Source organism: Euprymna scolopes, chromosome 35 (genome assembly GCF_053919585.1).
Source record: "Euprymna scolopes isolate OS-2025 chromosome 35, ASM5391958v1, whole genome shotgun sequence".
In the NCBI taxonomy this organism is placed as follows: domain Eukaryota; kingdom Metazoa; phylum Mollusca; class Cephalopoda; order Sepiida; family Sepiolidae; genus Euprymna; species Euprymna scolopes.
Genome location: NC_136516.1, coordinates 45,371,523 through 45,399,032, shown reverse-complemented (window position 1 = coordinate 45,399,032; position 27,510 = coordinate 45,371,523). Strand labels below are relative to the sequence as shown.

Sequence of the window (27,510 nt, the reverse complement as noted above, 5' to 3'; positions counted from 1 at the left end):
AATGCACCAACCCTTGATGTTATCCGCCCCCCCCCTTTACAAATCTCAATCGTGTACTGCAAAGACAAAAAAACAATTTTTCTTTACAAAACAACCAAGCTGAGCAGCATGAATAAATGTTTGGAGATGCAGAGAACTTGAAGCATATGAACTTTCACTAAAGTGATTGAACCTGGAAGGGGTTGATGTGCTATGGAACAAAGCAACCAAACTAAACTCCATAAACGAATATTTTAAGATATAAAGAACTTGAAGCATAACATTTTTTTTCCAAAATTATTGGATTCAGCGTTAAATATGATATAAAACAAACTAAACTAAAATGTTAATTAATTGAATCTTTTAATTGCGGTTTAACATAAAATCAAAAAGCCATCTTTGATTTTCTACTAAGCTGCCTCAGAAATGCAGTTCTCGGACAATTTTGTTCTCTATTTAAAACAAATTTGTTTGACCGTTATCATGTCCAACTCTGGAAGTTCATCCATGTAATTTACAAGATTATTTTGTCTTTTAATCCTCATATTCTATTGATGATGTTTTTGACAAAGGGGGGGGGATTACTATTTTCTGGGTCAGAATCTATTCATCTCACACTTATTGTTAGCTGTTTTTTAACCTTGAAGTATTTTTTTTCTTCTTGCATCAAGTGGCTTCATACCTTGACTAGAGTGATTTCCATAATCTATATATAGAAATTAGTAGCATTTGTGTGTGTGTGTGTTTGTACAACTCTCTTACAGTCCACACCTCCCCACCTAGGGATGGTGTACACAATTTTTCAAGGTCATAGCCTATGCATATATATATAATATATATATTATACTCTCCAACATCCCCCACTACTGGATCGATCATGACCAAACCAAATATGATAATAACCTCCAACCTAGAGATGGTGCGCACCATTTTTAAGGTCAAGGTTGTATTTAGTGTGGTGGCTCTTCATAACCCCGACCCAACTAGGGATGGTGCACACTAAGTTGAGGTACATCACCATCCCAGGGGCCGCCACCATGGTGTCCACCAACTTTTTTGTGAATTTGCGTCAGATTATTTTCCTCCACCCCCATTCCCTCAACCAATCAAACAAATGTTAACCATAGTAATTGTTTCAATTTTTATGTGTAACAATATAACTGTCAGCTTTGATCCAATCTGTTTGCTTTAGTTTATAGTTGGATTTCAGTCACTTTAGGAAATTTTAAACACTTTAGGAAATAGTTGTTCTTGCAACATCCACTTACTGCAAGGGTGCCCATGAAGTGGGTACCCAAGCATACAGCAAAGTCCCACATGAAGCGCCGGTATCTGTGCTAGTATTATATATATATATATATATATATATATATATATATATATATATATATATATATAACAATGTAGGACAAAACTATCTAGTCCACAGGCTATATAAAAAAAAAACGCAGAGAAACAAAAACTACTTACGAACAGGACTTAACATTAATAACAGGATTAAATCCTGGCTGAAATTTTATTTTAATTTGAAATTTTCAAGTCTCCCCTCTACCAAGTCAGACATAATTAAACCATTCATTTGGGAAATTGACAAATAATCATAAAACAAATTAGAATTTTGAAAATAATATCAGGAAAAAATTATTTAAACAAATATAAAACAATCCACAATATTAAGACAACAAATTAATAAGGTACATTATTTTGTTGAGTTACCGCAGCATATCATTGTCAGTCATATTCTTATCATTATCAGTAGTAATAATATTCAATAGTTGGGATATGCAATTTCTTGGCTTATTCTAATTTTCCGGGCAATGCCGGGACACAAGTCATCTAATCTATATATATAAAAGAGAAAATGTTTGTTTGCATGTGTGTGCGTTTTCGTGTATGTCTGCAAAAGGGTTTTTTCCTCGGCCTTCTCGCGGGGGTCGCTCCTTCTTAAAACCTTTTATATCATGTCTAAATGAGACTATCTACGAGATAACAAGGAGGGTCGCATGCATATTTAATTTGCCTGACTTTGAAAAGCTAAATATTCAACATTTTTCGATCACCGCGTCTGGATTCGGCTTTTTTGTATAATAAAACCCCCCCAAAAAACTAGCCCGCAGTAAAAAAAAAAAAAAACTGCCCCGCAGTCAAAGTTGAGCTCATTAAGTCGTCAAGTACAGGCATCTGCCAATTCTTAATACTTAAATAAATTAAAACATGTTTCCTCTACTACTTCTTGCTGACCCAGTGGTTAACGTCGCACATTTTTTTTTCACACTTTATTTTCCAACTCACCTCAAGGTTTCGGGTTCAATCCTTCCTACTTACCTACCAAAACTTTTTTTTTTTAAACTACCCCCCCCCCCAAACACCTGGACAACGTCTTTTGTTTTGATTTACCCAAAAGCACACGTCGAACCCCCCCCCCCTCCCCCCGGATACAATCACCCAGGCAAGAAGTCTTCGCTTATTCTTTTGTTTTGATTTAACCAAAACCACACCTCGAAACACCTGGGCATCACCAGGTACCCCCACTAGTCTATAATATAAATCTTACCTGTTTGTTTAAATGTATATATGAATGTATGTATGTATGTTTGTTTGTATGTCTGTATAAAACTTTTGACAGAGGCAACGGATTTACACGAGATTGGTATCATTTTGAAATTCTACCCTTCAGATGACAAATATCGAAAAATTAACCAAAAACATTAATTTCTTCACTCTCAACTGGACACTTTTCTAGAGGAAGTCCATTTTTTGCCAATATTTTCAAAAGTCATCGCCTCTTTTTGATTGACCAGCCTTAATTTAAACCTAGGTTACTTCCAGTTTGGTGATGGGCGCAACATCCAACACATCGCGTCTCTTTTTTTTTTTTTTTCTCATTATTTTCCTCCTTTGCAGTACGGGTTCGAGCCTGTCTGCCTACTACCACTTTTTTTTTTTTGCCCAACACACCTCCAAACATCTGGACAACACCGGGCACTCAGGCTAATTACTAATAAAAGAAAATGTTATTGAAGAGAAGGCAGTTATCAAAAAACAATGACAGTCTATCTATACAAAATAATTAATTGGAGCACAGGATAGAGCAGGTGCTAATATGATTGCAAGAATTAGGAGTGAGTAGTGTATGTTCGGGGAAACTTGCTATTTACTACCTAACAGAGCGTTACTGCTGTCGACCAAGGGAAGAGTCTATCACGTACGCTGTTTAATAATATATGGAAGTGAAATTTGGCCAGTGTTAGTCAGAACATGCATTCATGGAGATAAAAAGGTGCTTATTCAGATTGGCACTTACAGCGATAAACAAAAATGAAAAATTTCTATAATGTACCTACTTGTTATAGAATAGAGATTTCATATTCCAAAATCTTTCACACAAAAATTGAGTAATTTTTTTTATTTATTTATGAAAAATATGACCACTTTTTTTTACCAATAAGTGACAGACGGGGCCATGTTTTATTAGAGAGCATAAAGGGAGGTAATCAGTGATTGTTTTTACAGTTTCCACATTAGGGTTGTCTGCCTTTGTCCACAGATTTGCTGAATGCTTTTTTCACCCTCATGGAAACGGAGCTTTTCTTGAATTAAAAAAAAAACACACACACACAAAAAAAAACAAACTACCTGATCGAATTATGTGATTTTGGAAAGTTTTCATCTTCGTCGCATGACTGACACGTGCATCATACATACAGACATTTCCGTATTTTCTTTAAATTTAAATGCCACCAAAAGAGCCAATCTGAATGAGCACCAATAAATGATATGAGACAGATACAATGAATGTGTCATGCAAATCTTAAAGACAAGCTTAGTTCTGATAACATCACTAGCAGATTGAATCTGAACAATATAGAGAGATGTGTGTGAAAGAGTAGACTTTGATAGTATGGTCACTCTGAAAGAATGGACGAGAGTTCTTTGGTTAGATGTAGAACAGTTGATGTAGCAGGAACAGTTGACAGAGGAATGCTGAAGAAAAAATTGAGAGAAGTGATAAAAATGGACCTGAGGGATAAATGAAGACCTAGCCAGAGATAGTTTAGAAGTAAATTTTTAAAAGTCGTTCAACACCTGCCAGCATAAAAAACAGGCGTTAAACCAAATTTGATAAGTAAATGTGTGACCACATTAAATTACTATAACGGAATTGATATGCTATGACATAAGGATTGTTTAAGTTTTTGATGAGAAACAAAGTCCAAACTTAATTATTGAAGGACACTTTATCTAATCGACTTTATTTTTATTCTTGCAATGTTAACCTTCAGTGAAATAATTTGTAAATCTTTTTGACCACCACATCACCTTCTTTTACCCTACTCTGATCCATTTTGCCAAGAGTCATGGTCCAGCTTGATAAGTAATCTGATCACCACTCAAGAGGCTTAATTGGTTGAATATTTTTTTATTCATAAAAAAATGTACAAACTAACGTGACCATTTTAATTTGTATTGTATTATAAATTTTTCTAGTGTGAGTATGTGTGTGTGTGACGTGGTTTATCTCAGCCTACAGGCAATCCACCCAGGCAAGTAAGGTACCGAAATGAAGCTTATGACCCATCGGATGTTTTAGTGATATTTATATCCATGTTTGGTGTATGGAAATGCAAAAAATGCAAAAAAAAAATAATGATTTACTAAAAGTTTTATTTACTGGATATTTTTCCGGTATTCACCGGAAGTTATCTCCCTTAGTAAGTTCGATTTACTGTCTGTGTGACGCATTATCTCAGCATAAAGGCAACCCACCCAGGCAAATAAGCTACCGAAATGAAGCTTATGACCCAGCGGATGCTTTAGTGATATTTATATCCATGTTTGGTGTATGGAAATGCAAAAAAAAAATAACGATTTACGAAACGTTTTATTTACTGGATATTTTTCCAGTACAAGGACTCAAGTTTGCCCTGCTGGGCAAACTTGAGTCCTTGTTATTAAAAAAGGTGGAAAGTCTTCTTTTTTTTTTTTTTTTTTTTTTTTTTTTTTTAATACATATGATAAGTACTCTGATTACTACCCAAGAGGTTTAGTTGGATGGATATATATATATATATATATATATATATATATATATATACTTAAGGGATTAGAACAAGAGTCTAAAGGGCAGGGTATATTTTAATGTATTAGTAAATTCATTAATGCAATTAAAATAAAATAAAAGAAAAGTGCTCGTTGTAATGTAGATATATAATAAGCTCGATAGGCATATATGTCCTAGAGCTATTTTAATATTAAGTAAGATGATTGATAATTTATAATTAAAATTAAAAATCTGTTTCACAAGGAAGAACAAACAAAATCAATAAATTGTACGATCGTTTCGGAAACGATGTTTTTATTGTGATAGGCATTGAGTCGTGGACAATAATTTTAACATGTAGTTTTTTGAAACAAAGTCACCTCATCAGCAAAAAATATTGGGTGTTTTTTTTTTTTTTTTTTTTTTTTTTTTTTTTAAAGACACCAAAAATAATCCTAGCATTTTTTAAGTAAGGCAGATGTATCTTTTAATCATTCGCCTTCTAAAAGTCGTATGTATCATCGTCATTGCATTCATTGGGATGGTAAATGAAACGATCGTATATCTATTCTATATTTATTTATTCATTCATTTAAAATTTCATGGATTTAAAGTTTTTTTAAACAGTGAGTTTTTTTTTTGTTTTTTGTACGGTAAAAAAAATGTCAGCTAAATATTCTTCAAATCAATAAACGAATGTTCTTTTTTTTTAAATGCGTTTATTCAAATTTAGTTACCGAGAAGGGACATAATTTGACTTTGGAACAATTCATTTTAAAATAAAGTTGAGATTGTTTACCTTGGCGACTTCAGATTCATCACCAATAACAATCTTTGCTGATTGGGCGATCTTATTTTCTAAAATATGCGTGAAAGCTGATAACGTACGAACATAAAATGCTTTAGCATATTCTATCGATATGCCACAACAGTGGGGTTACTATCTTTAAAAGTATATCTGAGAAAATTGACCGCATACTGTCTGCTCATCCTTCGGCTAACATTCACATTTGCGGTGACTTCAATGTCCATAATGTGGAATGGCTGAACCCACTCAAATAAGACAAATGATGAGGGGAGGTTCTGTCATGATTTTGCCATTGCCTATGACCTCACTCAGATTGTTCACGAACCCACCCATGTGCCCGATACTACCAGTCAGTATGCAAGCCTCCTAGACCTTTTTCTCACAACTTCCCCTGAGCTATGTTCATGTTCCGTTCTATCTCCTCTGGAATCCTCTGACCACTCGGTTGTATCAGTTAAGATAAAAATGAAATGTAATAAGTCTTCAGATGTACCTCTTCATCGTACTGTATATCGGTACTCTATGACTGACTGGGATAGCTTCCATACATTCATATCTGATTTATCTCTGCATTCCATGTTTAAAAAGGATGTGTCCTCTATAGTATCAGACCTGACCGAATGATTAATTGTAGGCCTAGACCGTTTCATACCATCCAAAAAATTCCAACAAAAAACCTAACAGCCAGCCATGGTTCTCTCCAGAATGTGCTGCTGCCATTGCGCACAGAAATCATTTTTCCATAGCTACCAACATAATAGATGCATTGAGACTAAAACTGCTTTCAGGACTGCCAGCAACCACTGTAAAAGAGTAATAAAAAATGCAAGAGAGCTATATGCTCAGTCCGTTAAATCCAAAGTAGCTGAGCAGTGGCTTGGTTCCCACCAGTTTTAGCAAATAACAAATAGGATCCTGAACAGAAGTGTGCATTCTATCTCAACCACTATCAATGGACCAGAGGTCATCTTGTCAGCATCAGACAAGGCCAAACTATTTGCCAAGTACTTTGCAGCTAATTCTACCCTATGCAACAATGACCATCAACTCCCTGTATTTCCTCCTATAACACAAAACACGCTATGCAACATAGAAATATCTGTGCGTGAGGTCACCAAACTAATCCAGAACCTTGATTCCAGTAAAGCAACTGGCCTTAATGGCATTCCAATTATAGTGTTAAAAAAGCTTCAACCAAAACTTGCCCCCATACTTAGAAAACTATTTAAGCATTGCCTTAAGGAGAAAGTCATCAGGATGCCCTGTATTTAAAAATTCAGGTGATGAATCATCTCCGTCTCGGTACAGACCAATAAGTCTCCTGTGTGTCATGAGTAAGTTTTTGGAATCCATATTAAATAGAATGAAGTAGTCAATCACCTCAGCAGAAATAACCTTAGTGACACGCAATATGGTTTCCGTCCTGCTAGATCTACAGCAGATGTGCTAACGGTTATATCTCATAGAATTAGCAAATCTCTTGACAAAGGCTTCGTTTCTAGGGTAATTGCTCTTGACATCAAAGGCTTTCGATAAGGTATGGCATAAGGGCCTGCTTCACAAGATTTCCAGCACAGTATAACTGGAAATGTTTTCTTAATCATTAAGTCATTTCTCTCTGATAGGCTAAGAGTAGTGGTTGATGGGCAGAAATCAGAGGCCTACAGTATTAATGCTGGAGTCCCTCAGGAGTCCATCCTGGGCCCAACTCTCTTCCTGATCTACATCAATGATCTCCCAAAACATATACTTAAATCATTCGTTGACATCTATGCTGATGACACGAACATCTATGGCAACATATCAAAGGCTGTAAATGACAGTTCTCTCTGATTCTCTCTCCTCTGATCTTAAGCACATAATACAGTGGGGGAAGAGGTGGCTGGTTACTTTTAATGCATCTAAAACTAAGCTCCTATCTTTACATCATCAAAGCTCTGGTCCCCAGCTGGCATCAATTGAAATGGATGGCTCGTTTAGGGGAGGCCCCATGTTTTGCTAAGCTTCTGGGTTTAACCTTTACTCCTGATCTGAAATGGAACATGTACATCAACTCTGTTGCCAAGATCACTGGGAAAATGGTGGGATCCTTCTACCACTCCAGAAGATATCTCACTACTGATGCAATTCTCTATCTATATAAAAGCCAAGTACATCAAAGGATGGAATACTGCTGCCACATCTGGGCAGGAGTTGCTAAAAACAGCCTATCCTGCCTTGACAGAGTGCAAAATAGACTTCGTGGCTTAGTGGGGGATGCCCTTTTCTCTTCCCTGCAGCCTCTCTCACAGAAGAGATGTTGCGAGCCTATCTTTGTTTTACCATTATTTCTATGGCAAGTGCTCGTCTGAGCTCCAATCCCTGGTTCCTCCTCGCCAATCTTTCATGATAAACACCCGTCTAGCTGAAACCACTGTCAATAATTTTCCCCACTCTTTATCTGTTCCTAAATCAAAACGTAGATTCCATGAATAAAGCTTCTTTCTTAGAACTGCACGCCTGTGGAACTCTCTACCGCTTGCCTGTTTCCCACCTGACTTCAACTTGGATGTCTTCAAGTCCAACATAAACAAAATCCCTGATGAACCACCCCATGACACTTTATCAAATCTCCAATACTAACAAATACTACAACACTATCCCATTGATTTACACGCAATAACCCTTATCCCCGAGTGGCTTATGGGCCTTGATAAGTGGTGACCTCCATGAAAAAAAAACAAAAAAAAAAACCCGTCAGCCCCAACCCTGCTTCTTCGAGTGAGGTAGAGGTATCCAGAAGTTGGTTGTGCTTGCTCGGATTAAATGTCTCCATGTATGATCTGGTATTAAAGGTACATGAATAATGAATACAATTGATTGCAGTTATTATTATCTGACAAGTTTGAGAAAGTGAACTTTCTCATAAGACCAAAACAGTTTGACTTGGGTGTTTCTTGTTTGCATGTTGTTTTTACTAAGGTAAATAAATCTATGGTAACTTGAATATTAAAATGTATCGCTGCCACTGTACAGTCTCAAGAAACAACGGATACCCTCTGTAAGGGTAGCTGCAAGTGTAATTGTGAGGCAAGTATTGCACAATCCCAACCCTGCTTCTCCTGAATCGGCACTGCTGGAGTCCAGTGGCAAGGAGAAGCGCTAGATGACTAGAAACAATGCCGAGATAAGCGGAGTGCACATACAGCACTTGGAATTCCCTAATGTCACTCATTTTGTACTGACCAGGCTCAACATGGCTTAACTTCAGTGATCTAATGGGAACTGGCATGTCAACGTGAATTATGTCGTGTATAAAATGTGTATGAATAAACAAATAAATATTAATGTTATTCAGAAGATCGACGTCTACGCTAATGATACCACTTTCTGTTCTGGTGTTTATTTCTCCCCCCCCCCTCCTTTTTTGCTTTTTAATGGAAATCACTCAAGACAAGGCATTAAGCCACTTGATGTAAAGAGTTAACAAGAACAAAAGCTGATTCTTGCAAAGACAGGAAATGCCTATTGACTTTAGTTTTGAAAAGACCAAGGCTGTAGGTAGAACAAAAACAGTGAGCAGGAAGAGAGTTCCATAACCTTGCAGTGTTGGAAAGAAGCTATTGGAATAGGACGCTGTATTATGATGAGGTATTAAAACAACAAATTGATGGAGATCTCTCAACCAATGAGTTAAATGAGCTGGAACAAAGGAAGCAGGGAATATAACAAACAATTCTGAGGCACACATGCCATAATAGTATTTGTAGAAAAGACAGACTAGCAAGATCACCTCTGTGAGATAGAGGTTACAGTGAAGAAGAAAGTGCATGGGGGGAGGGGGTCAAATTACAGATGCGTTTCTGCAATTTATCAAGAGCCTTCAAATGGGACACAGATACACCAGCCCAAAGAGGACAACAATATTCCATACCTGGTTTGATAGTAAATTTGTAAATAATCTTGGGTGTGAGAAAGAATGATGGGATCGGTTGGAATATGCAGCGGATTTAAAAGTTGACTTGGGTTTGGTTGTGCATTTGTGTAAGAAGGCTTGTTTTACTTGCTTTTTGAGACTCGGCTCGTGTTTTTCAATCGTAGGTGTGCCCCTTTTCTTCCTGAGATTCTTATGGATGAGAAATCAACTGTGAGGCTTCTGTCTTTCTTTCTCGTCAAATCAAATTCTTGGAGTTCATATGTTAGATCCGTTGCTCTTTCTGCTTGCAAAGTTGGTCCAAATTTTTCAAACACTGTCTCGCATCTGAGATTATTCTTTCTCTCTGTCTCTCTCTACAAATCTAGTATCAGACTTTTGTATGGAGTACTGTTGTCATATTTCTTCTGCTGAATCTCTGCACTTTATCAAGAACCAACAAATGGGGCAGACGTATATCTGCAATTTGATTTCTTCTTCAATGCATCCTCTCTCAAACAGACATGTTGCTAGTCTATGTTTTTTCTATAAAACACTATTATGACATTTTTCATAAATGTCTGATCTATTCCCTGCTTTCTTTGTTCCAACTCATCTAATTCATTGGTCTAGTGATCTTCATCAATTTACTGTATTGATATCTCATTGTTATACAGCTTACTATACCAGTAGCTTCTTTTGCCAAGCTTGTGGCATTCTCCTCATACTGACTGTTTTCCTCCTATCTAAAGCTTTGTTAAAACTCTGGTTGCCCCCCCCCCCGCCTAGGGGTGCCTTTCAGGTCAAAAATGGCTAAAATTGACACTTTAAAAAAATTCATGCCCTGAATTTTTATAAAACTTTCTGAAAAGTTGTAACTAACTGATTTCTATATAATTTTGTTTGTCTATACTTCGTGATAACTGTTGGGTGTGCCCCTGGGGCTCTTTTAGGGCTAATAAAAACACTCCATTTTGAGACTATTTTACCATATTTGTCAAAAATTTTCTGTGTATGTTTATTTAGCAGTTTTGTATGGTGCTGAACTCAAATTCAAATATGTAAAGGCCTTGGGGACTTTTGGAGCTAAATGGGGTGGGGTGGGGGTGATGGACTTAGTCATTTCTTTTTTTGCATGGTGCAGAACTCAAATTTCCATATGTTACGACCTAAAACTGCACCGTTCATTCATTTTCACCAAGATTTGACGCCCCCTGGGGACTTTTGGGGCTAAATGGGGGGGGGGGGCAAAGGCTGAACTTCGTCGTTTTTTTTATACTTTGTTCACTGTGCACTCAGGGGGGGAACATTCATACTTCACTTGTTCAAAACTGAGGTCAATAGGAATCTTCTGTTTGTGATAATTATTTTTTTTATTTGTTCTTTTTAGCTTCTTATATCAAGTGGCTTCATGCTTTACCTGGAGCAATTTTCATATATTAGGTGTGTTGAGATGTAAAGAATTGTGTAGAATCTATAATTTATGCAAATTATCTGGAAAATCTTTTAAGACTGTCCTTATATTAGTTTTCAGTTTTCTGCACATAAAATACAATTAAACTTTGAATTCTCTATTTTTAATGTGTGTGTGTATATATATATATATATATAATATATATAATATATATATATAAGATATATTGATATATATTGATAAGATATATTGATATATGTATTGATATATTGATATGAGTAATATTACTTGGTAACTATTAATTTCTGGAGATATTCAGTGGTATAATATGAATCCTTGCAGAAAAATACAGTCATATGGCGAACTTCATCACTTAATATTGTGTTTTAACAAAGATATAACATTTTTACTGAAAAATGAGTGTAAAAAATGCGAAGAAAATGCATATTTTTATACAGAGGCAAAAAGCCGCATGTGAGGCACAAAAATACTCATAACTTCCTTATTTTTAGCTACGTTTAAAAAGAATTTGAATATTGATTCCCTAGATCTTCAAGCTCTTTTTATGTGTGCTATTATTGAGGTATTTTGATACATTAAAATTTTTTCGTGTGTTTTGTTAGGACTATAGTCACTTAAATAACCTAAATTCTTAAAGATATGAAGATTAACCAACGAGTATTGCATCATTAATCAAAACAAGAAAATATTTATTCTTTATCTCTTTCTATCAACTGTATTTTTGTTATCTTTAATCGCACTGAAACATGTAATGTTTAAGACTTTAAGCTGTATATTCATATAGTGAGATATGTAAGATATATATGTGTGTGTTTGTGCGTATATATATTTATGTATATGTGTGTGTCTGTCTTTAAGAAACTCGTTTCTTATTGTTGAGCACTTTACAGTTGAAATAAAGTCGGTCAATTTAGTTCGCGTGCGCAGGTCATCATATAATGATTAGATCACTCTGACAGATGTTAAAAACATTTGAAAATAAAAAATTTTAACAATATTTCTCGTGATTAACAGTGGCCGAATGGATTTGGTCCTTGCTAATAAAGCCAAAGATGGCTTCCTTGCCAGGTTTGAATCTCTCGACTGGTGTTAATCATGACACCCTACACTGATGATTCCCAAAAGGATGAAACACTAGTGTCTGTAGGTATTTAATAATTATTATAGTAAATAATTATATATAAAGTAGTAGCATTTGTGTGTATAACTCTCCTACCACCCACACCACTGGACCAATCATGACCAAACCTGACATCACAATGGTTCCCCCACCTAGGGATAGTGCACACTATTTTCCAAGGTAAAGATGAAAGGTCAAGGTCATAACCTTTATATATATATATATATATATATATATATACTCTCCTACAGCTCACACCACTAGACCTATCATGACCAAACCTGAAATGGTTTCCACTCTAGGGATGGGGCACACTATTTTCCAAGGGTTAGCTCATGTTTGGTACGGCTCTTCTTAAACTCTCCCACCTAAGGATGGTGCACACTAAATTGAGAGTTCACCACCATAGCACTAGCCAACTTGTTTGTGAATTTGAATCTGATCATCCTCTCAGCCGATCTTGATGAAATTTGGCAGGATAGTGGTCCCTTACGTAGGCCAAAATTTATTGCACTGTATCTTTTAATTTTGACTTCAGGAGACATTTAAAAAAATTTGAAACAACTTAAGCAATAGTTGCTTTTACATCCACTTACTGCAAGAGTGCTCGTGAACAGGTACCCGGATGTACAGCAAAATCCTGCATAAATAGCAAGTATCTTTGCTAGTAATATATATATATATATATATATATATATATATATATATATATATATATATATATATATATATACTAGCAAAAGTACCCGTCGTTGACTGGGCTCAAAAACAGCCTACAGAAAATGGACTCTGATTTATTAAAGTATGATAGGTTATGAAAAGGAAGGGTTGTAAAGAGATAGCTTCGAATTTGGGGGCATCAAAACCAAAGCAAAATATGATGAAAGTAAAAATAAAATAGATAAACCCCATAATTTATTATATCATACCTGTTCACACTGAAACACTTATCACAATATTCTGTGGATCTATATAAAAAACTTTGTGACATATTTCCATTCTATGGAGTCCAGGCACAAACGCAGACCCCACAATTTTATTATACCATCCCTATTTAAGTTAAAACATACTTATCAAAGTCTTCTTATGTACATGTATATAAAAAACACTTGTAAACGTTTTTTTTTAATTTTTAAATTTATTTCCATACTTTGTGGACCAGGCGCATACGCAGACCCCACAATTTTAATGAACCACTGTTCTGCGGGATCAAACATACCCATTCCTGTGTCTCGATACATGTTCTATCATTATACGTAATCAGTTTTTTAAAATAGTCAACCATTTAGGAGCCTATTCGTGACCAGACACACACTCACACACATTCAGCTTTATATTATAGATATAGTATTTTTAATATTAAAAATTAAAAATAAAAGCAAAATAAATACATTCTTCTGAAATGGCATATTATTTCTGGTATTTTCAATACAAGAATTACACCTCTTTGTCATGAATCTACCCAATGTTTATCCATATACTTTATGGATTTAACCGAAGTGAAATTCCAAATCGAAATAAATACCATTAAAATATTTTTTAATACTAATTAGAATATTAGGTTTTGGTTTAGTATATCGTTCTTTAAAACTTGAATTTTGTCTTGGGAAGGCTTTGATAAAGCTCTGAAAAATCCTTGAAATTGGACATTGAAAAATCTGTATGAACCCTGTATTAGAATAGAACGCTCTTTGGCATTTAGATACCTCTACCGTTAAGAAGTGGGATTTTGCTGACTGATAGATCGGTCTGTTTGGTATATCAAAGTTTCAGTGATCCGGATCCACACTATCTATTTTTTACTTGCCAATTTTTGTGGCAAGATCTTTCTATTTCTAATTTAAATTTGACTAAAAGGATTTTTGGATTCAGATCCAAGTGGATTTATTCACATAAAAATTATAGATTTTTGACTTATCATTTGTCAGCCAGTTTGTTGATTGGTTACTTATTTGATTACATTTGGATTCATGCAAATTATTTTCAATATCCTTTTTGCAATTGTAATGTGGCCATTACAGTCGAACAGTGTTTGTTACACTACAAACCTCTTTTGGATCCCTATGCTGTCTGGCACTGTTGCAAAAGAACAAACAAACAAAAAGGAAAGAAACAAAAATCCGACTCTGCTTTCTTTTCTGTTTTAGTAAAAGGTTTTTATTACAGTTGATTTTTAAACTATGCCTGCTGCTCCCTTCTTTTTTTTTTTTTCTGTTCGTTTCGTCTGCCATGAGATTAACAAAACCCTGCCATCTTGATAACAGCTTAAAAGTTTCTCGCCACCACCACGAGGCCACATGTCCATCTTGCCCAGCCGCACTTTTCTTCTCTCGACCTCACGCTGGCCACAGCCAGCTATTTCTTGTCTTTAACCTTACATGACTTTCCCAGCATGCACTTTGTTTCTCTCTCCAACCATATAGAGTATTTTGTCTTTTTTCGTAAGCCCGCACACACTTCTTAATTTGCATATGATATGTATGTTAACGGCTGCTGCTGCTGCTAATGTATTTTAATGGTTACTGTTGCTAATATCTTTGCAAGCCAGCTATCTTACAGCTACTGCTGATATTTTCACACGTGCCCAGTTACACAATTTTCAAAGTTTTTAATGCTTATGTTAACTTCTCTCTTGCTAGCTTATTTCCCCCTGCTAAAAAAGCATAATTTTTGAAACTTCATGGAATAAGGAAAATCTTTCATCATATTCCTTGTTTCTGAACTGTTCATAAATTAATAAATGATGTTAATATTTTATTTTTCATTTTATTTTGTATTATATTAATGCTCTGTTTATTATATTGAGCATCTCTTTATCAAGATAGATATTTTATATACGATCCTATCAGTAAATAAATCTCTCTCCATCCATCTCTCTCATATATATATATATATATATATATATGTGTGTGTTCTTTTTATCCTAATGAATCCCTTGGAAATTTTCTAACCCCTCCACACACACACACACACACAAAATATATGTGTATGAGAGAGAACATAATTATGCCATATATTTTTATAGTAGCTACAATAATTTACTTGGGAACAACTTTATAACCTAACTTCTGTTGTTTTCATTTTTCCACTTAATATAAGACTGTCTGATTTCAGAATGGCGCCCAATTTTTTTTCTTTTATGATAGCAATTATTATACTCTTTGAATCTTCACAATTGCATTGTTTGTCTATAAGTCAATAAGTTGCTCCAAAGATTACTTTTATTCACTTGCTTTCTTGGATAATCATAAAGATTGAACAAGTACAAAAAGATAAATTATTTACATTGTGTGTTTATTAGTCACTATCCTGGTTGCCCGAGTGTTTGGAGGTGTGTGTGTTGAGCAAAAAAAAAAAAAAAAAAAAAAAAAGTGGTAGTTAGCAGGCAGTCTCGAACCCATACCACGAAGGAGGAAAAGAATGTGAAAAAAACAAAAAAAAACGTGACACCTTTGCGGTTGCGTCCATTGCCAAACTGAAAGTGAAAAAGGTTTAAATTAAGGCTTGTCAATCAAAAAGATGGGATGTCTTTCAAAAATATCGAAAAAAAAAAAGGAAAAAAAAGCAATCCCTCCTTGTAGAAAAGTGCTCAGGTGAGGATGAAGGAATTAATGGTTTTAGCCAATTTTTCAAAATTTGTCGTCCGAAGGGTCAAGCTTCAAAACAATACTGATTGTGTGAAAATCTGTCGTCTCTGTTGAAAGTTTTAGGCACACATACAAACATACATACATACATACATACATACATACATTTAAACAGACAGGTGAGATTTATATTATAGATAAATTCTCTTCATTCTTGTGGATATTGTTTGGTGGCCCGGAGGTAACGGCTTAGCAAATAGTCAAAGGTAGCTTCATGGCTGGGTTCAAATCTTCTGACCAGCAGAAATTGTCATCTACACTGATGATTGTGTAAGTATGAAACACTAGTGTCTGTAGGTATGAAAGAATAATTATTTAATTTATATATACAGGATGGAATGATAAAATTGTCACCATAGAAAAGATGACAGGATTCCATTTCCATTTGATAAAAACCAGTTTTCTTTTCTTTTTTTTTTTTTTTTTTTTTTTTTTTTTTTTGTTGCAGACCATCTACTAGTTGGCCAATTGTGTATAAATCCCAAGAGCGATAGGAGCCTTTTATCATGTCAGAAAGTGGCACAATGTTCAACGGTCAGAGATGCGCCACTGTACAACTCCCGCTCTCTATCAATCCAAGTTATGACAACAGAACCATTGCCAGCACCCTCAAAATGCAAATCCGGACGGTTCAATGCTCGAAGGCACAGCTCAACAAAGTTTCCGGCCACGGTTATGGTCTTTGGTGTGGTTTCAAGTGAGGACCACATCATGCTACCTCACATCTTTGAAGTCGGCTTGAAAGTCAACACCAAAGTGTACCTGGATGTGCTGAAGTATATGGTGATCCCTTGGTGCAATCAGGTGGCCTCTGGAAGACCCTGGGTGTGGTAGCAGGAATCCGTGCCACCCAACAAGTCCAAAGACTTCAGAAAGAGTGCTAAGACTTTGTATCCTTCTCTCATTGCCCCCCCCCATCCCTCGACCTGCACCTGCTGGACTACTTCATTTGGTCATATATCGAGAACATCACCAACATGATCTCCCACAACACCAAAGTTTGCATGATCACCACCATCTGCCGAGTATTCGCCAGGCTCCTGCCAGTGCTGGTGGAAAAGGCACACTCCCAGTTACAGGCCTGTATCAAGACGGTGATTGAGACTGAAGGCTGTTACATTGAATCTATGTCAACTCTACTACATAATCACGTTACCTGAATTTTTTTGATAAAACTCTTAAAATAAGTCTGTAGTTTTTTTTTTTATTTATGGCGACAAATTTATCGTTCCACCCTGTATTGTATATTTATATATAATCTATAATATATATCTCACCTGTCTGTTTAAATGTATGTATGTTTGTATGCCTGCCTAAAACTTTCAACAGAGGCAACGGATTTTCACAAGATTGGTATCGTTTTGAAGCTCCCCCCTTTGGATGTCAAATATTGAAAAATTGACTAAAAACATTAATTCCTTCAATCTGAACCCGGCACTTTTCTACAAGGAGGGGTCGCTTTTTTCGACAATATTTTCGAAAGTCATCCCCGCTTTTTGATTTACTAGCCTTAATTTAAACCTCCGCCACTTCCGGTTTGGCGATGGACGCAACAGCAAAGAAATCACTTTTTTTTTTTCTCTCCTTTGTGGTTGGAGTCTGCCTACTTACTTACACTTTTCTTTTCTTTTTTGTTTAACAAACACCCGGGCATTCAGGTTAGTATATTACATATACTAGCAGGGAGACCCGACGTTGCTCAGGATTGCATGAGGATCAATGAATGTTCCACATTTCGATACTTTTATTGTCATCGAAATCGGTGAAATCGCCCATTTTTTAATCAAATTGATTGCTTGCCTGCTCTAGTTAGAAATCTCACTCCCCTCTCGCAGTGTACCAGAAGGAAGCTTCATATGCCTCTCTACAGTGACTTACGGCATAATCACGTTGACACACCGAAGTTTAGCAACGTTGAGCGTGGTTATTACTAAAATGGGTGACCAATTTGGGAAGTCCAGGTGCTGTATGTAGGAGTACGTCGACACCTCCGTACAAAAAGTTGCAAAAACCTAATGTCATCTCCCCTAACAGGGATATTCATGCGACTGGGGACCGCTTGTGAATTTCATACTCCCATGAAACTTCCTCCATCGGAGGAAGCTGGTTAAACCCTGAATAGGGTTGGTGCTGACTGCACACACTACAGTGACTTGATCTATATTGTAGTCATATTGCACTGAAGAGAATCTATTGTTGATTTTATAAAATTATCTCTAAATAATGGCTTCGCTTAAAGTTTAAAATGCAAAAGTCAAGTATCATGCTTCTATTGTGCTCTAAACAAACTTTCATTTCAAACGCACCTCGTCTTATAAAAGAACTTGCTGTTGATTTCATAGGCTGGGCTTTTCTGCTTGTGCGGTGATAAAACCTCTCAAATGCCCTTGTGATGTATGATTGTTTAAAAGTGTTAACTTTGCTCAAAGTTGGACCGCCTTCTTTAATCAGGTTTTTTTTCAGTTATTGGTTTTTGATACTTACTGAAGGATTTCTGATTAAAACAAAAAACCCCTATCTAAGAACACTCCCTAACACAAGTACCTTCATCCGAAATTTGAAAAAAAGCAGCTCTGCTGTTTCTGAGTTCATAGCAAACAAACACACGCACAAAGTTTCTTTTATGTAATAATAATGAGATAGATGTATAAAGCAAAGTTCTTGGGAAGAAACTGTTTGAGAAATTCTGTTTCATGTTAGGTACAACACTCCGCAATATGAAAATCAAATTTTAAAGAGAAATAATTTTTTCATATATATAAAATAACTTTCAACTAATTGTAAATTGATGCATATATATAATAAATGTGAATGTATGTGTGTCTGACTCACTTCAATAATCACATACACAATTTTAATTTTATGAATAAAGATGGAAGCTTTATCTTAATAATAACTGATAATAAAAGAAAGAAAAATCATGTATGCAAGTTTAATTTTATTAACAAAGAAGAGAAGGCTTAATCTTAATAATGCGATTGCGTTATGGACTTTTTGTTGAATGTAAAAGCTTTTCATTTTTTCCTTTAATTTGGTGTTTTTCACTTTTTATTAATTTAATTTTTTTTATCGATTAGTTTAGTCTTTTCTTATTAGTTTCGTTTCAATAATTTCAAGTAGTGAATGGAAATTAAATAGTAAATCGATAACGAGCAGGCAGAACTACCTATCATTAATATATTGTGTGTATTAAAATTAAACATTCATGTTTTATATCTATTTTTTTTTTTTTTTAACACTTATTACAACTTAGTTGTCAGCATGGATCTTAGCAACAACTGTCCAAGATAGTCCGTGCTACTACATGTCTGATAAATCAGGAATTATGGTCCAATATGGAGTACTGTTGCCATATCTAGGAAAATATTGTTCAAAACGCTTGTAGCAGACACAGTTGCAACAAATATCAACAGGAGAAAATTCACCTGGCTTATCCAATCAGAAGTCAACTCTCTGTCATGTGACCGAGTTTGTAAAAGGTTTAACTGCCAGCACACTCTCTTTTTTTTTTTTCCGGATCTTGGACTGACAGAAACTCCACGTGGAATGGACGTCCCCCCCCCCCAAACCCACCTACTTCTCTCTTGGGAATCAACAGAACTCGCCCAGCCTTCAGACTCGAGGTTTAACTAAAATGTGAATACAAACAAGCCAACATGGCTACCTTTATAGATGGGGTTCAATGTGGTACATGCACGAACTCTCTCATCTTACAATACTCTCTCTAATCTTTCATGACACACATTCACATTACTACTTTAGACACAAACATACATGAACTCTGTCTTTTTCAACAGGCCTGTTTAATCTTTAATCTAATATATACTAGCATGGGTGCCCGGCGTTGCCCGGGTATTTGGAGATGTATGTTGAGCAAAAAAAAAAAAGTGGTCAATTTTTTTAACTTTGACCCCTATTATGACCCCTTAAAATTTATTGTTTTGGGCTCAAATTAAGTTATTAAGTTAGATCCATGTCCAATGAACCTATATCTAAAATTTCAAGTGTTTAGACCGAAAATTGTCAGAGGAGTTTGGTAGAGTTCTCAAAGGTCAAACCGTTGAACTTTGACCCCTTAATCGACAAATTTCTGGCCGAAAACCGATCACATCGATTTTCCCAAATCTCAGTACCCTGTATATTAAATTTCGAGTCTGTAGACTTTAAATTGACAGTTATTGCGTAGGGAAATGTACACACAGACAGACACTTTCACTTTTCTAGATATATATATATACTAGCGGGGGTACCCGGCGTTGCCCGAGTGTTTGTTTCCGGGACGGGGGGGGGGGGAGTTTTAAAAAATGTTATGGTAGGTAAGTAGGAAGGATCAAACCCGGAGTCATGAGTAAAAGTAGGAAAATAAAGTGTGAAAAAAAAAAACAAAAAAACATCTGCAACGTTAACAGTTCGGCCACCAAGAAAAGTCCATTCCAGTTGTTTAGGAAAAAAAACAAAAAAAAAAAAACAAAACAAAAACGACTACGGTAGGTCGGCGCAAACGTGAAAATATAATGTGAATTGTCTAGCACGCTAACCACTACACCACAGAGCACTGCAGCTTAGTTTAGTGATTTTAAATAACTTCACATGAAAGAACTACGAAGCCAAACCAGTGTTCTCTTCTCAACTGTTCCTTGTGAACGATCCCCAAACGGTGTTAAGTGGTGGCAGGGGAAGGAGGAATTTATTAGAGAGAAAATATTTTACCACTTCCATTGATCTTAACCGATTTTGGCCGTGACTTCTCAGCAGAAAAAGTATAGAAATCTAAGATTATCGAGGAATTTGAGAAATAATAAGCCTATAACACACCTCAGATATTGTTCTGCCGTTTGTGCATATTATATTTGCATGAAATATCTTGATTTTTAATCCTATTAATGTCAAAATCAGACGGGAAAAAATGAGTTCATTTTATTTATATAGAGATATACCACCATTTTTGGCAATTTTATAAGTTCGAAATCTTGGTGAATATTGATCAGGATTTAACAAATAAAGGATCATTGGAAAGCTAATGACCTGAATTGTGTAGTGGGCTATGTGACATTTGCCCTTAAGGTCGCACATTGTTTCAAAAAATGGGATTTCACTTTTCTATATTAAGTTAACGTAAAATGAGCACTCACTTCATGGTCACCTTTCTGGGGTGTTATATTTTTTATTTATTTTTTTTTAGGGGTGGTGTTTATTGTGGCCTAGTAGACAACGCAAAACCTACCTTAAAAAAAAAAAACTTGTTTTCTATAGGTTTTTGGGTGTGCTGAAAATGAATATCGCATTTAAATTTTCTGCAAATAAGTATTTTTTTTTTTGGTATTAAGCAAAAATGAACACTTTCCACGACTAACCCTTTCTCTATACAAACTACCAACGTCCAGGAGACAAATTGATGGTGAACATGCAGCGTTCGTCAACATCTTATTTCCACACACTCTTGCTTGACTTGGCAGAGTCCAAAGTCGACTGCAATCGAGTTAGAAATGCTGTCTTTTATTTCTCACAGAAGAGACGTTGCCAGTTTTTCTTCGATCAATATTTTTACGGTAGGTCATCAACTGAGATTCAAGCTTTAGATGCTCTCTGAAAAGCCATAGCAAGAATTCATCCTACTACAACCACTACAAAGTACTCTTTCTTCTTCTGTGTACCTATAATCAAACATGTGGAAGACATTTCCACGGGAATGTTTCCCTAGAGACTACAGCATGATCATTTTAATCTCACTAACCTTTATACTCGAGTGACTTTTGGCCTCGGTAAGTGGTGACACATTATATATAACAAAAAAGTAATAGCATTGCTTTGCTAATTACTTTTACACATTTTATTGCTAACTAGCTGGCTTTGAAGGATCACTATTAGTTTACAAAGTTCATTAGCTGAGATTGGAGATGCACTGCTGTACAACTCATGCTCCCTACCGATCAGTTATGACAACAGGACCATTGCCAGCACCCTCAAAATGCAAATCCGGACGGTTCAACACTTGAAGGCACAGCTCAACGAAGTTTCCGGCCACGGTTATGGTCTTTGGTGTTGTTTCAAGTGAGGGCCACATCATGCCACCTCACATCTTCGAAGTCAGTTTGAAAGTCAACACCAAAGTGTACCTGGATGTGCTGAAGTATGTGGTAATCAGCTGGTGGCTGGTAGACTTTGGGTGTGGCAGCAGGATTCCATGGCAGCCCACAAGTCCAAAGAGACCCAGGCTTGGCTTCAGAAGGAGTACTATGACTTTGTACTCTTCTCTCACTGCCTCCCCCCACCTCCGATGACCTGAACCCACTAGACTACTTCATTTGGTCATATGTCGAGAACATCACCAACATGACCTCCCACAATACCAAAGTCAGCTTAATCACCGCCATTTGCTGAGTATTCACCAGGCTCCCGCCGGCGCTTGTGGAAAAGACATACTCCCAGTTACAGGACCCGTATCAAGATGGTGATTGAGGCTGAATGCGGCTAGATTGAATAGATGTCAACTCTACTACATAATCAAGTTACTTGAAATAATTATTTAAAATAATAAACATTTCATTCATAAGTTTGTTGTAAATCTGAAAGAAAACTGTTGCAATATTTTTTATATAATCTGAGAGTATGAGTAAAGAAAATTTGAAGGTTCTACTTATAGAAACTGGCAGTAGGAATTGACCAATCAAATGAAACCACGTTCTTGTAGAAACCAATCAGAAACTGGAATTGCCCCATAAAAATATTGGATCTTTTAGAATTCCCACACATAAATTTTTGCTTCAACACAAAGAAAGATTTTGCTCTTTGTCTACAAACTTTTAGAGTTCAAGAGTTATACAGATCAGCTAACGACTGAAAACTCTTTCATCTCCAGGATCGATACAGCCCTGTCGGTGGGGCATTAGAATACGCCGACTGCCCTCCTGCAGAGGGTAAAAGTCCTTCAATGGGGGTCCTGGATATGACCTTAAACTATATCCAGTGGTGAGGCCCCAGCTTGTGGGCTTTGGGGAGTGTGGAGCCACCATTTAATTACCATTGCTCCCAGGTCCACTCTGACCCGGAGTGGTAGTACCTGTTAGGGTCCCAACTATGAGTTAAATAGAAACCGACGTGAAAACAACAAATATATTCTATAATAAAAAATTTCTTCAAAATCTTTGGATTCGGCATTAAATAACCCAAAAAGGGTTGATATGCTGTAAAACAAAAACAACCAACCAGGATCGATACAGATTAGCTATGCATCGGAAACTCTTTTGAAATTAAACATGGCTTTCAATTAAAAAAACAAAACAAGTGAAGCATGCATGGTCCCCCGTGAGTGCACAGTGAACAAGGTATAAAAAAAAAAATGACTAAGTTTAGCATTTGACCCCCCCCCATTTGTTGCATAGGTGGGGTCTTTTTAGAGAGAGATGGGGTACATATTGATGAGGGGAAGAAGAGACATAGATTTTACAGTCTGTGGACTCATATGATGTATATTTAAAGAGGAGGGTTATCAGTTCTTTTAACACATTTTAGAGAGGAGGGAGAGTTGAGATAGGGATGCACATTCTTACATAATAACGATGAGAATGTTCATATAAATGATTTCAAATTACCTTCAATTTGGTAGAATGAATACACGAAGATGGCAGTTACAAAAATATGAGATGTTCTTTTATTCCATTCGACCGGTCGCAATGATGATGACATCCAGAAATTCAAAGTCGATTACAGGATTAAAACTCCTCCCTCGCTTCCAAAGGAACCCTTTCCGACCGACCCTGCTCGGCTGCCTCCTGTCCCCAACTCTGTCTCCCGTCTCTGTCTAACTCATTATCGACTCTCGCTCATATATTGAGAATTCATTTCTACCATCTTGTCATACATATGTCCAAAAACGTGATCGACCCACGTGGCCTGAACATGCGTGGTTTGCACATGTCTGCAGACAAGAATTCTTACTAACCTATTTTTTTACTTATTTTTCAATATGTTTTTAATTTGCTATTGTTCGTTCTTCTCTCTGACCTTATTTTAATTCAGTTTTCATACAAAAGAATTGAACAATCAATTACTCAAACATATCTACTATTTTATATTAAATTGAACAATATGAAATTCTACATTCCATTTCTGACCCTATTCCTGAACCTTGCTTACAAGGTTCGAATCTCGGTCTATCTAATCTCATTTTTACTTATCTAATGCTTTTCTTACTTACAAGAAAAGGGAGACATTTTTTTGTGACACATTTAGCCCCAAATGTCTCCAGGGGATGTCAAATCTTGGTGAAAATGAACAAACAGTGCAGTTTTAGGCCTTAACATGCGTAAATTTGAGTTCTGCACAATGCAAAAAAGAAATGAAAAGTCCATCATTTAATCCCCCCCCCATTTAGCCGCAAAAGTCCCCAAGGCCTATACATATTTAAATTTGAGTTCAGCACCATGCAAAACTGCTAAATAGACATACACAGAAAATTTTGGACAAATATGGTAAAATTGTCCCAAAAATGAAGTGTTTTTATTAGCCCTAAAAGAACCCATGGGGCACATCCAAGAGTTATCATAAAGTATAGACAAACAAAATTATATAGAATTCAGTTAGTTACAACTTTTCAGAAAGTTTTATAAAAATCCAAGGCACCAGTTTTGTTTTTTGTTTTTTGATAAGCACAAAAGTGTCAGTTTTAGCCATTTTAACCCAAAAGGCACCCATGTTTGTGTAAAATTTCCCAAAATTCCAAGGTGTAGTTATTGAGAAAAGTGTGGACAGATGAATGGACGAGGATGAATTTACAGGTCCACCCTCCTTTTGTCGGGGGACCAATAAAATCTTGTTTATTGATACCGATAGAAAAACGTTACCATTTTTGGTAATTTTTATACAAATTTATCTTTTAAATGTGACTGCAAAAAATAATCAATTTGCTTGTAATTTAGAAAAATGATAATGATTGTAATTTAGAAAAATGATAATGATTGTAATTTAGAAAAATGATAATGATTGTAATTTAGAAAAATGATAATGATTGTACAGCTGAAACTTAATTTATTTATTTATTTTATTTTTTTTTTTTTAAATTATATTTCAGGTTGGAAAGAATGTGGCAGTTTAGCACTAGCCCGTTCAAAAGATCGCCTCACTTATTTCAAGAGAGCAGAAGCACGATCAAAGTGAGTGATAAATCTTTTTTATTTTATATATATTTCATCTCTTTTCAACACAATATACTATTTGGAATTAAAATGCCAATCACAGTTTCCATCCAAGTATGTTTGACTATTGTAGTCGATCCTAAGCTAGATCACATGATACAACTAGCCAATCAATTCCATAGTCGAAGGCCATCTATTTGTAGGCCTAATAGTGCTGCTAGGTCATCTATAGTTCCTGTCAATTGCACCCCACTTTGACGATCTTAAACTAGGTCGCAAGATATGACTAACCAATCCTGCTTTTCACGAAGCCTTGGTCTTCGAGTATGGAATTCGTTTTTTAAACACAGCTGATGTTGGTTATACTAATAATTAAAAATGAATTAACTGTAAATTAAATTAAAAATAAATTAAATAATTGAACTTTATATAATATTTCTGAACAGAATACTTAATACAATTCTATTACTAATTTCTGTTACAAATTTAGAGCTAATTATTAAAACAGATTTTCTTTAATGTAATAGGCAAATGAGATAACCTCTTGAATGTTGATTCATTTTAAATAAATAGTATATATAGAAATCACACATGAATAAAAGTATATAAAAGTTCATTTTCAATATTAAAATCTATTTATGAAACCGTGTACCTTTTGCATATATTATATATATTGATGAAATTGTGAACAGACAGGCAAGAATAAGATTTTATTTATATATATATATATATATATATATATATATATAATGTTTTTAGGGATACAAAATTTAAATATTGCAATTAGGAAGGGAAGACTTTTATGATTCATGATTAAAAGTAAATTTGTATATATAAAATATATATATATATATATTCCTTTAATCTTCCCTCCAAAAAGAGGAAAAAAAAGGGGAACAGGAGAGGAAAGAAAGAGAAATGGGGAGCCAGCTGACCGGTTTCGACCCTCGCTTCTCAAAGCTATATCAAGGAAATTTTTAAAACAAAGAATGAAAAAGCAATTAAAATTGCGTTTTATATAATGTTCAAAAAGCCTGCAAATTTTCATATAGTTTCATCATATAGAACCAAAGATATAAGCATATTCAATTTGGCTACGAGTGTATGTGTATATATATATATATATATATATATATATATAAATGAAAATTACAATTGAATTTACCAAAATGATCAAAGATGGTAAAATTAAAGTAAATTATAAATATTAAAGAATTAATATTTATAAAATTATCTCAGCCAGATATAAAAGCTCGATAAAACCAAATAGGAAATAGAGCTTATAATATGAGCAAATAGTTAATAAAATATGTTAAAAAACACTTTGAAATGAGTTAAAAAAACATATTTAATCTGAGAAGAAAACACTAGATAAATGGATAGTCCTTAATCCACGGAGTTTCGAAGAAATACTCTCCTTCATTTTGCTAATTCCTACCCTCTGATGAGAAGGAGAGTATTTCTTCGAAACTCCGCGGATTAAGGACTATCCATTTATCTAGTGTTTCCTTTTCAGATTAAATATTTTTTTAACTCATTTCAAAGTGTTTTTTAACATATTTTATTAACTGTTTGCTCATATATATATATATATATATATATATGGTAAAACTGGTAATTAGTAAAAACCTGAAGAGAGTGCTCAATACTATTGCAGAGCAAATATGTGTTTTATTTTTTATTACAGTTTTATCTGTTTGGTTATATATGTTTCGGATGTTGGACTGTGTTTACGATCTAACAGCCTCGTCAAACCTTACAGAAACCTATTTATATATATATATATATATATATATATATATATACACCACTATTTTTGGCAATTTTTTATAAGTTCGAAATCTCAGCAACTATTGATCAGAATTTAACAAATGAAGGCTCGTTGGAAAGCTAATGACCTGAATTGTGTAGTGGGCTATGTGACATTTGCCCTTAAGCTAGCACATTATTGTTTTAAAAAATGGGGATCACTTTTCTATATTAATTTAATGTAAAATGAGCACCCACTTTATGGCCACCTTTTTGTGGTATCTGTTATTTTTTTTTAGGAGTGGTGTTTATTGTCGCCTAGTAGACCAACAAAAAAAACCTACCTTAAACAAACTTGTTTTCTATCAGTTTTCGGATGTGCTGAAAACGAATATCGCATTTAAATTTTCTGTAAATAAGTATTTTTCTGGGTATTAAGCATAAATATGTGTGCGTTTGAGCATAAAACAATGACCTCCACTTATAATTACATTGCTTAATACACGGAAAAATACTTGTGGAAAATTTAAATACAATATTTGTTTTCAGCACACCCGAAAACCTATTGAAAACAAGTTTTTGTTTTTTTTAAAGTAGTTTTTGTGTTGGTCTACCAGTCCACAATTACCAAAGAAACACCACCTTTGAAAAAAAAAATAAATAAACAGACCCCCCCCCCAAAAAAAAAATTGTCTATAAAGTGGA

General features: G+C 35.1%; 1 protein-coding gene across 2 annotated transcripts in view; it reads left to right on the top strand.

Moving 5' to 3' along the window:
* The window catches only part of LOC145259852 (pyruvate dehydrogenase phosphatase regulatory subunit, mitochondrial-like), a 169,959-nt gene that overhangs the window by 30,636 nt on the left and 111,813 nt on the right, over positions 1 to 27,510 (top strand). For both annotated transcript variants that reach the window (XM_080117693.1, XM_080117694.1), the window contains one exon: positions 24,993 to 25,074. In XM_080117693.1, coding sequence (XP_079973819.1) covers positions 24,993 to 25,074 — 82 coding nt within the window. The remainder of the gene's footprint in view (positions 1 to 24,992; positions 25,075 to 27,510) is intronic.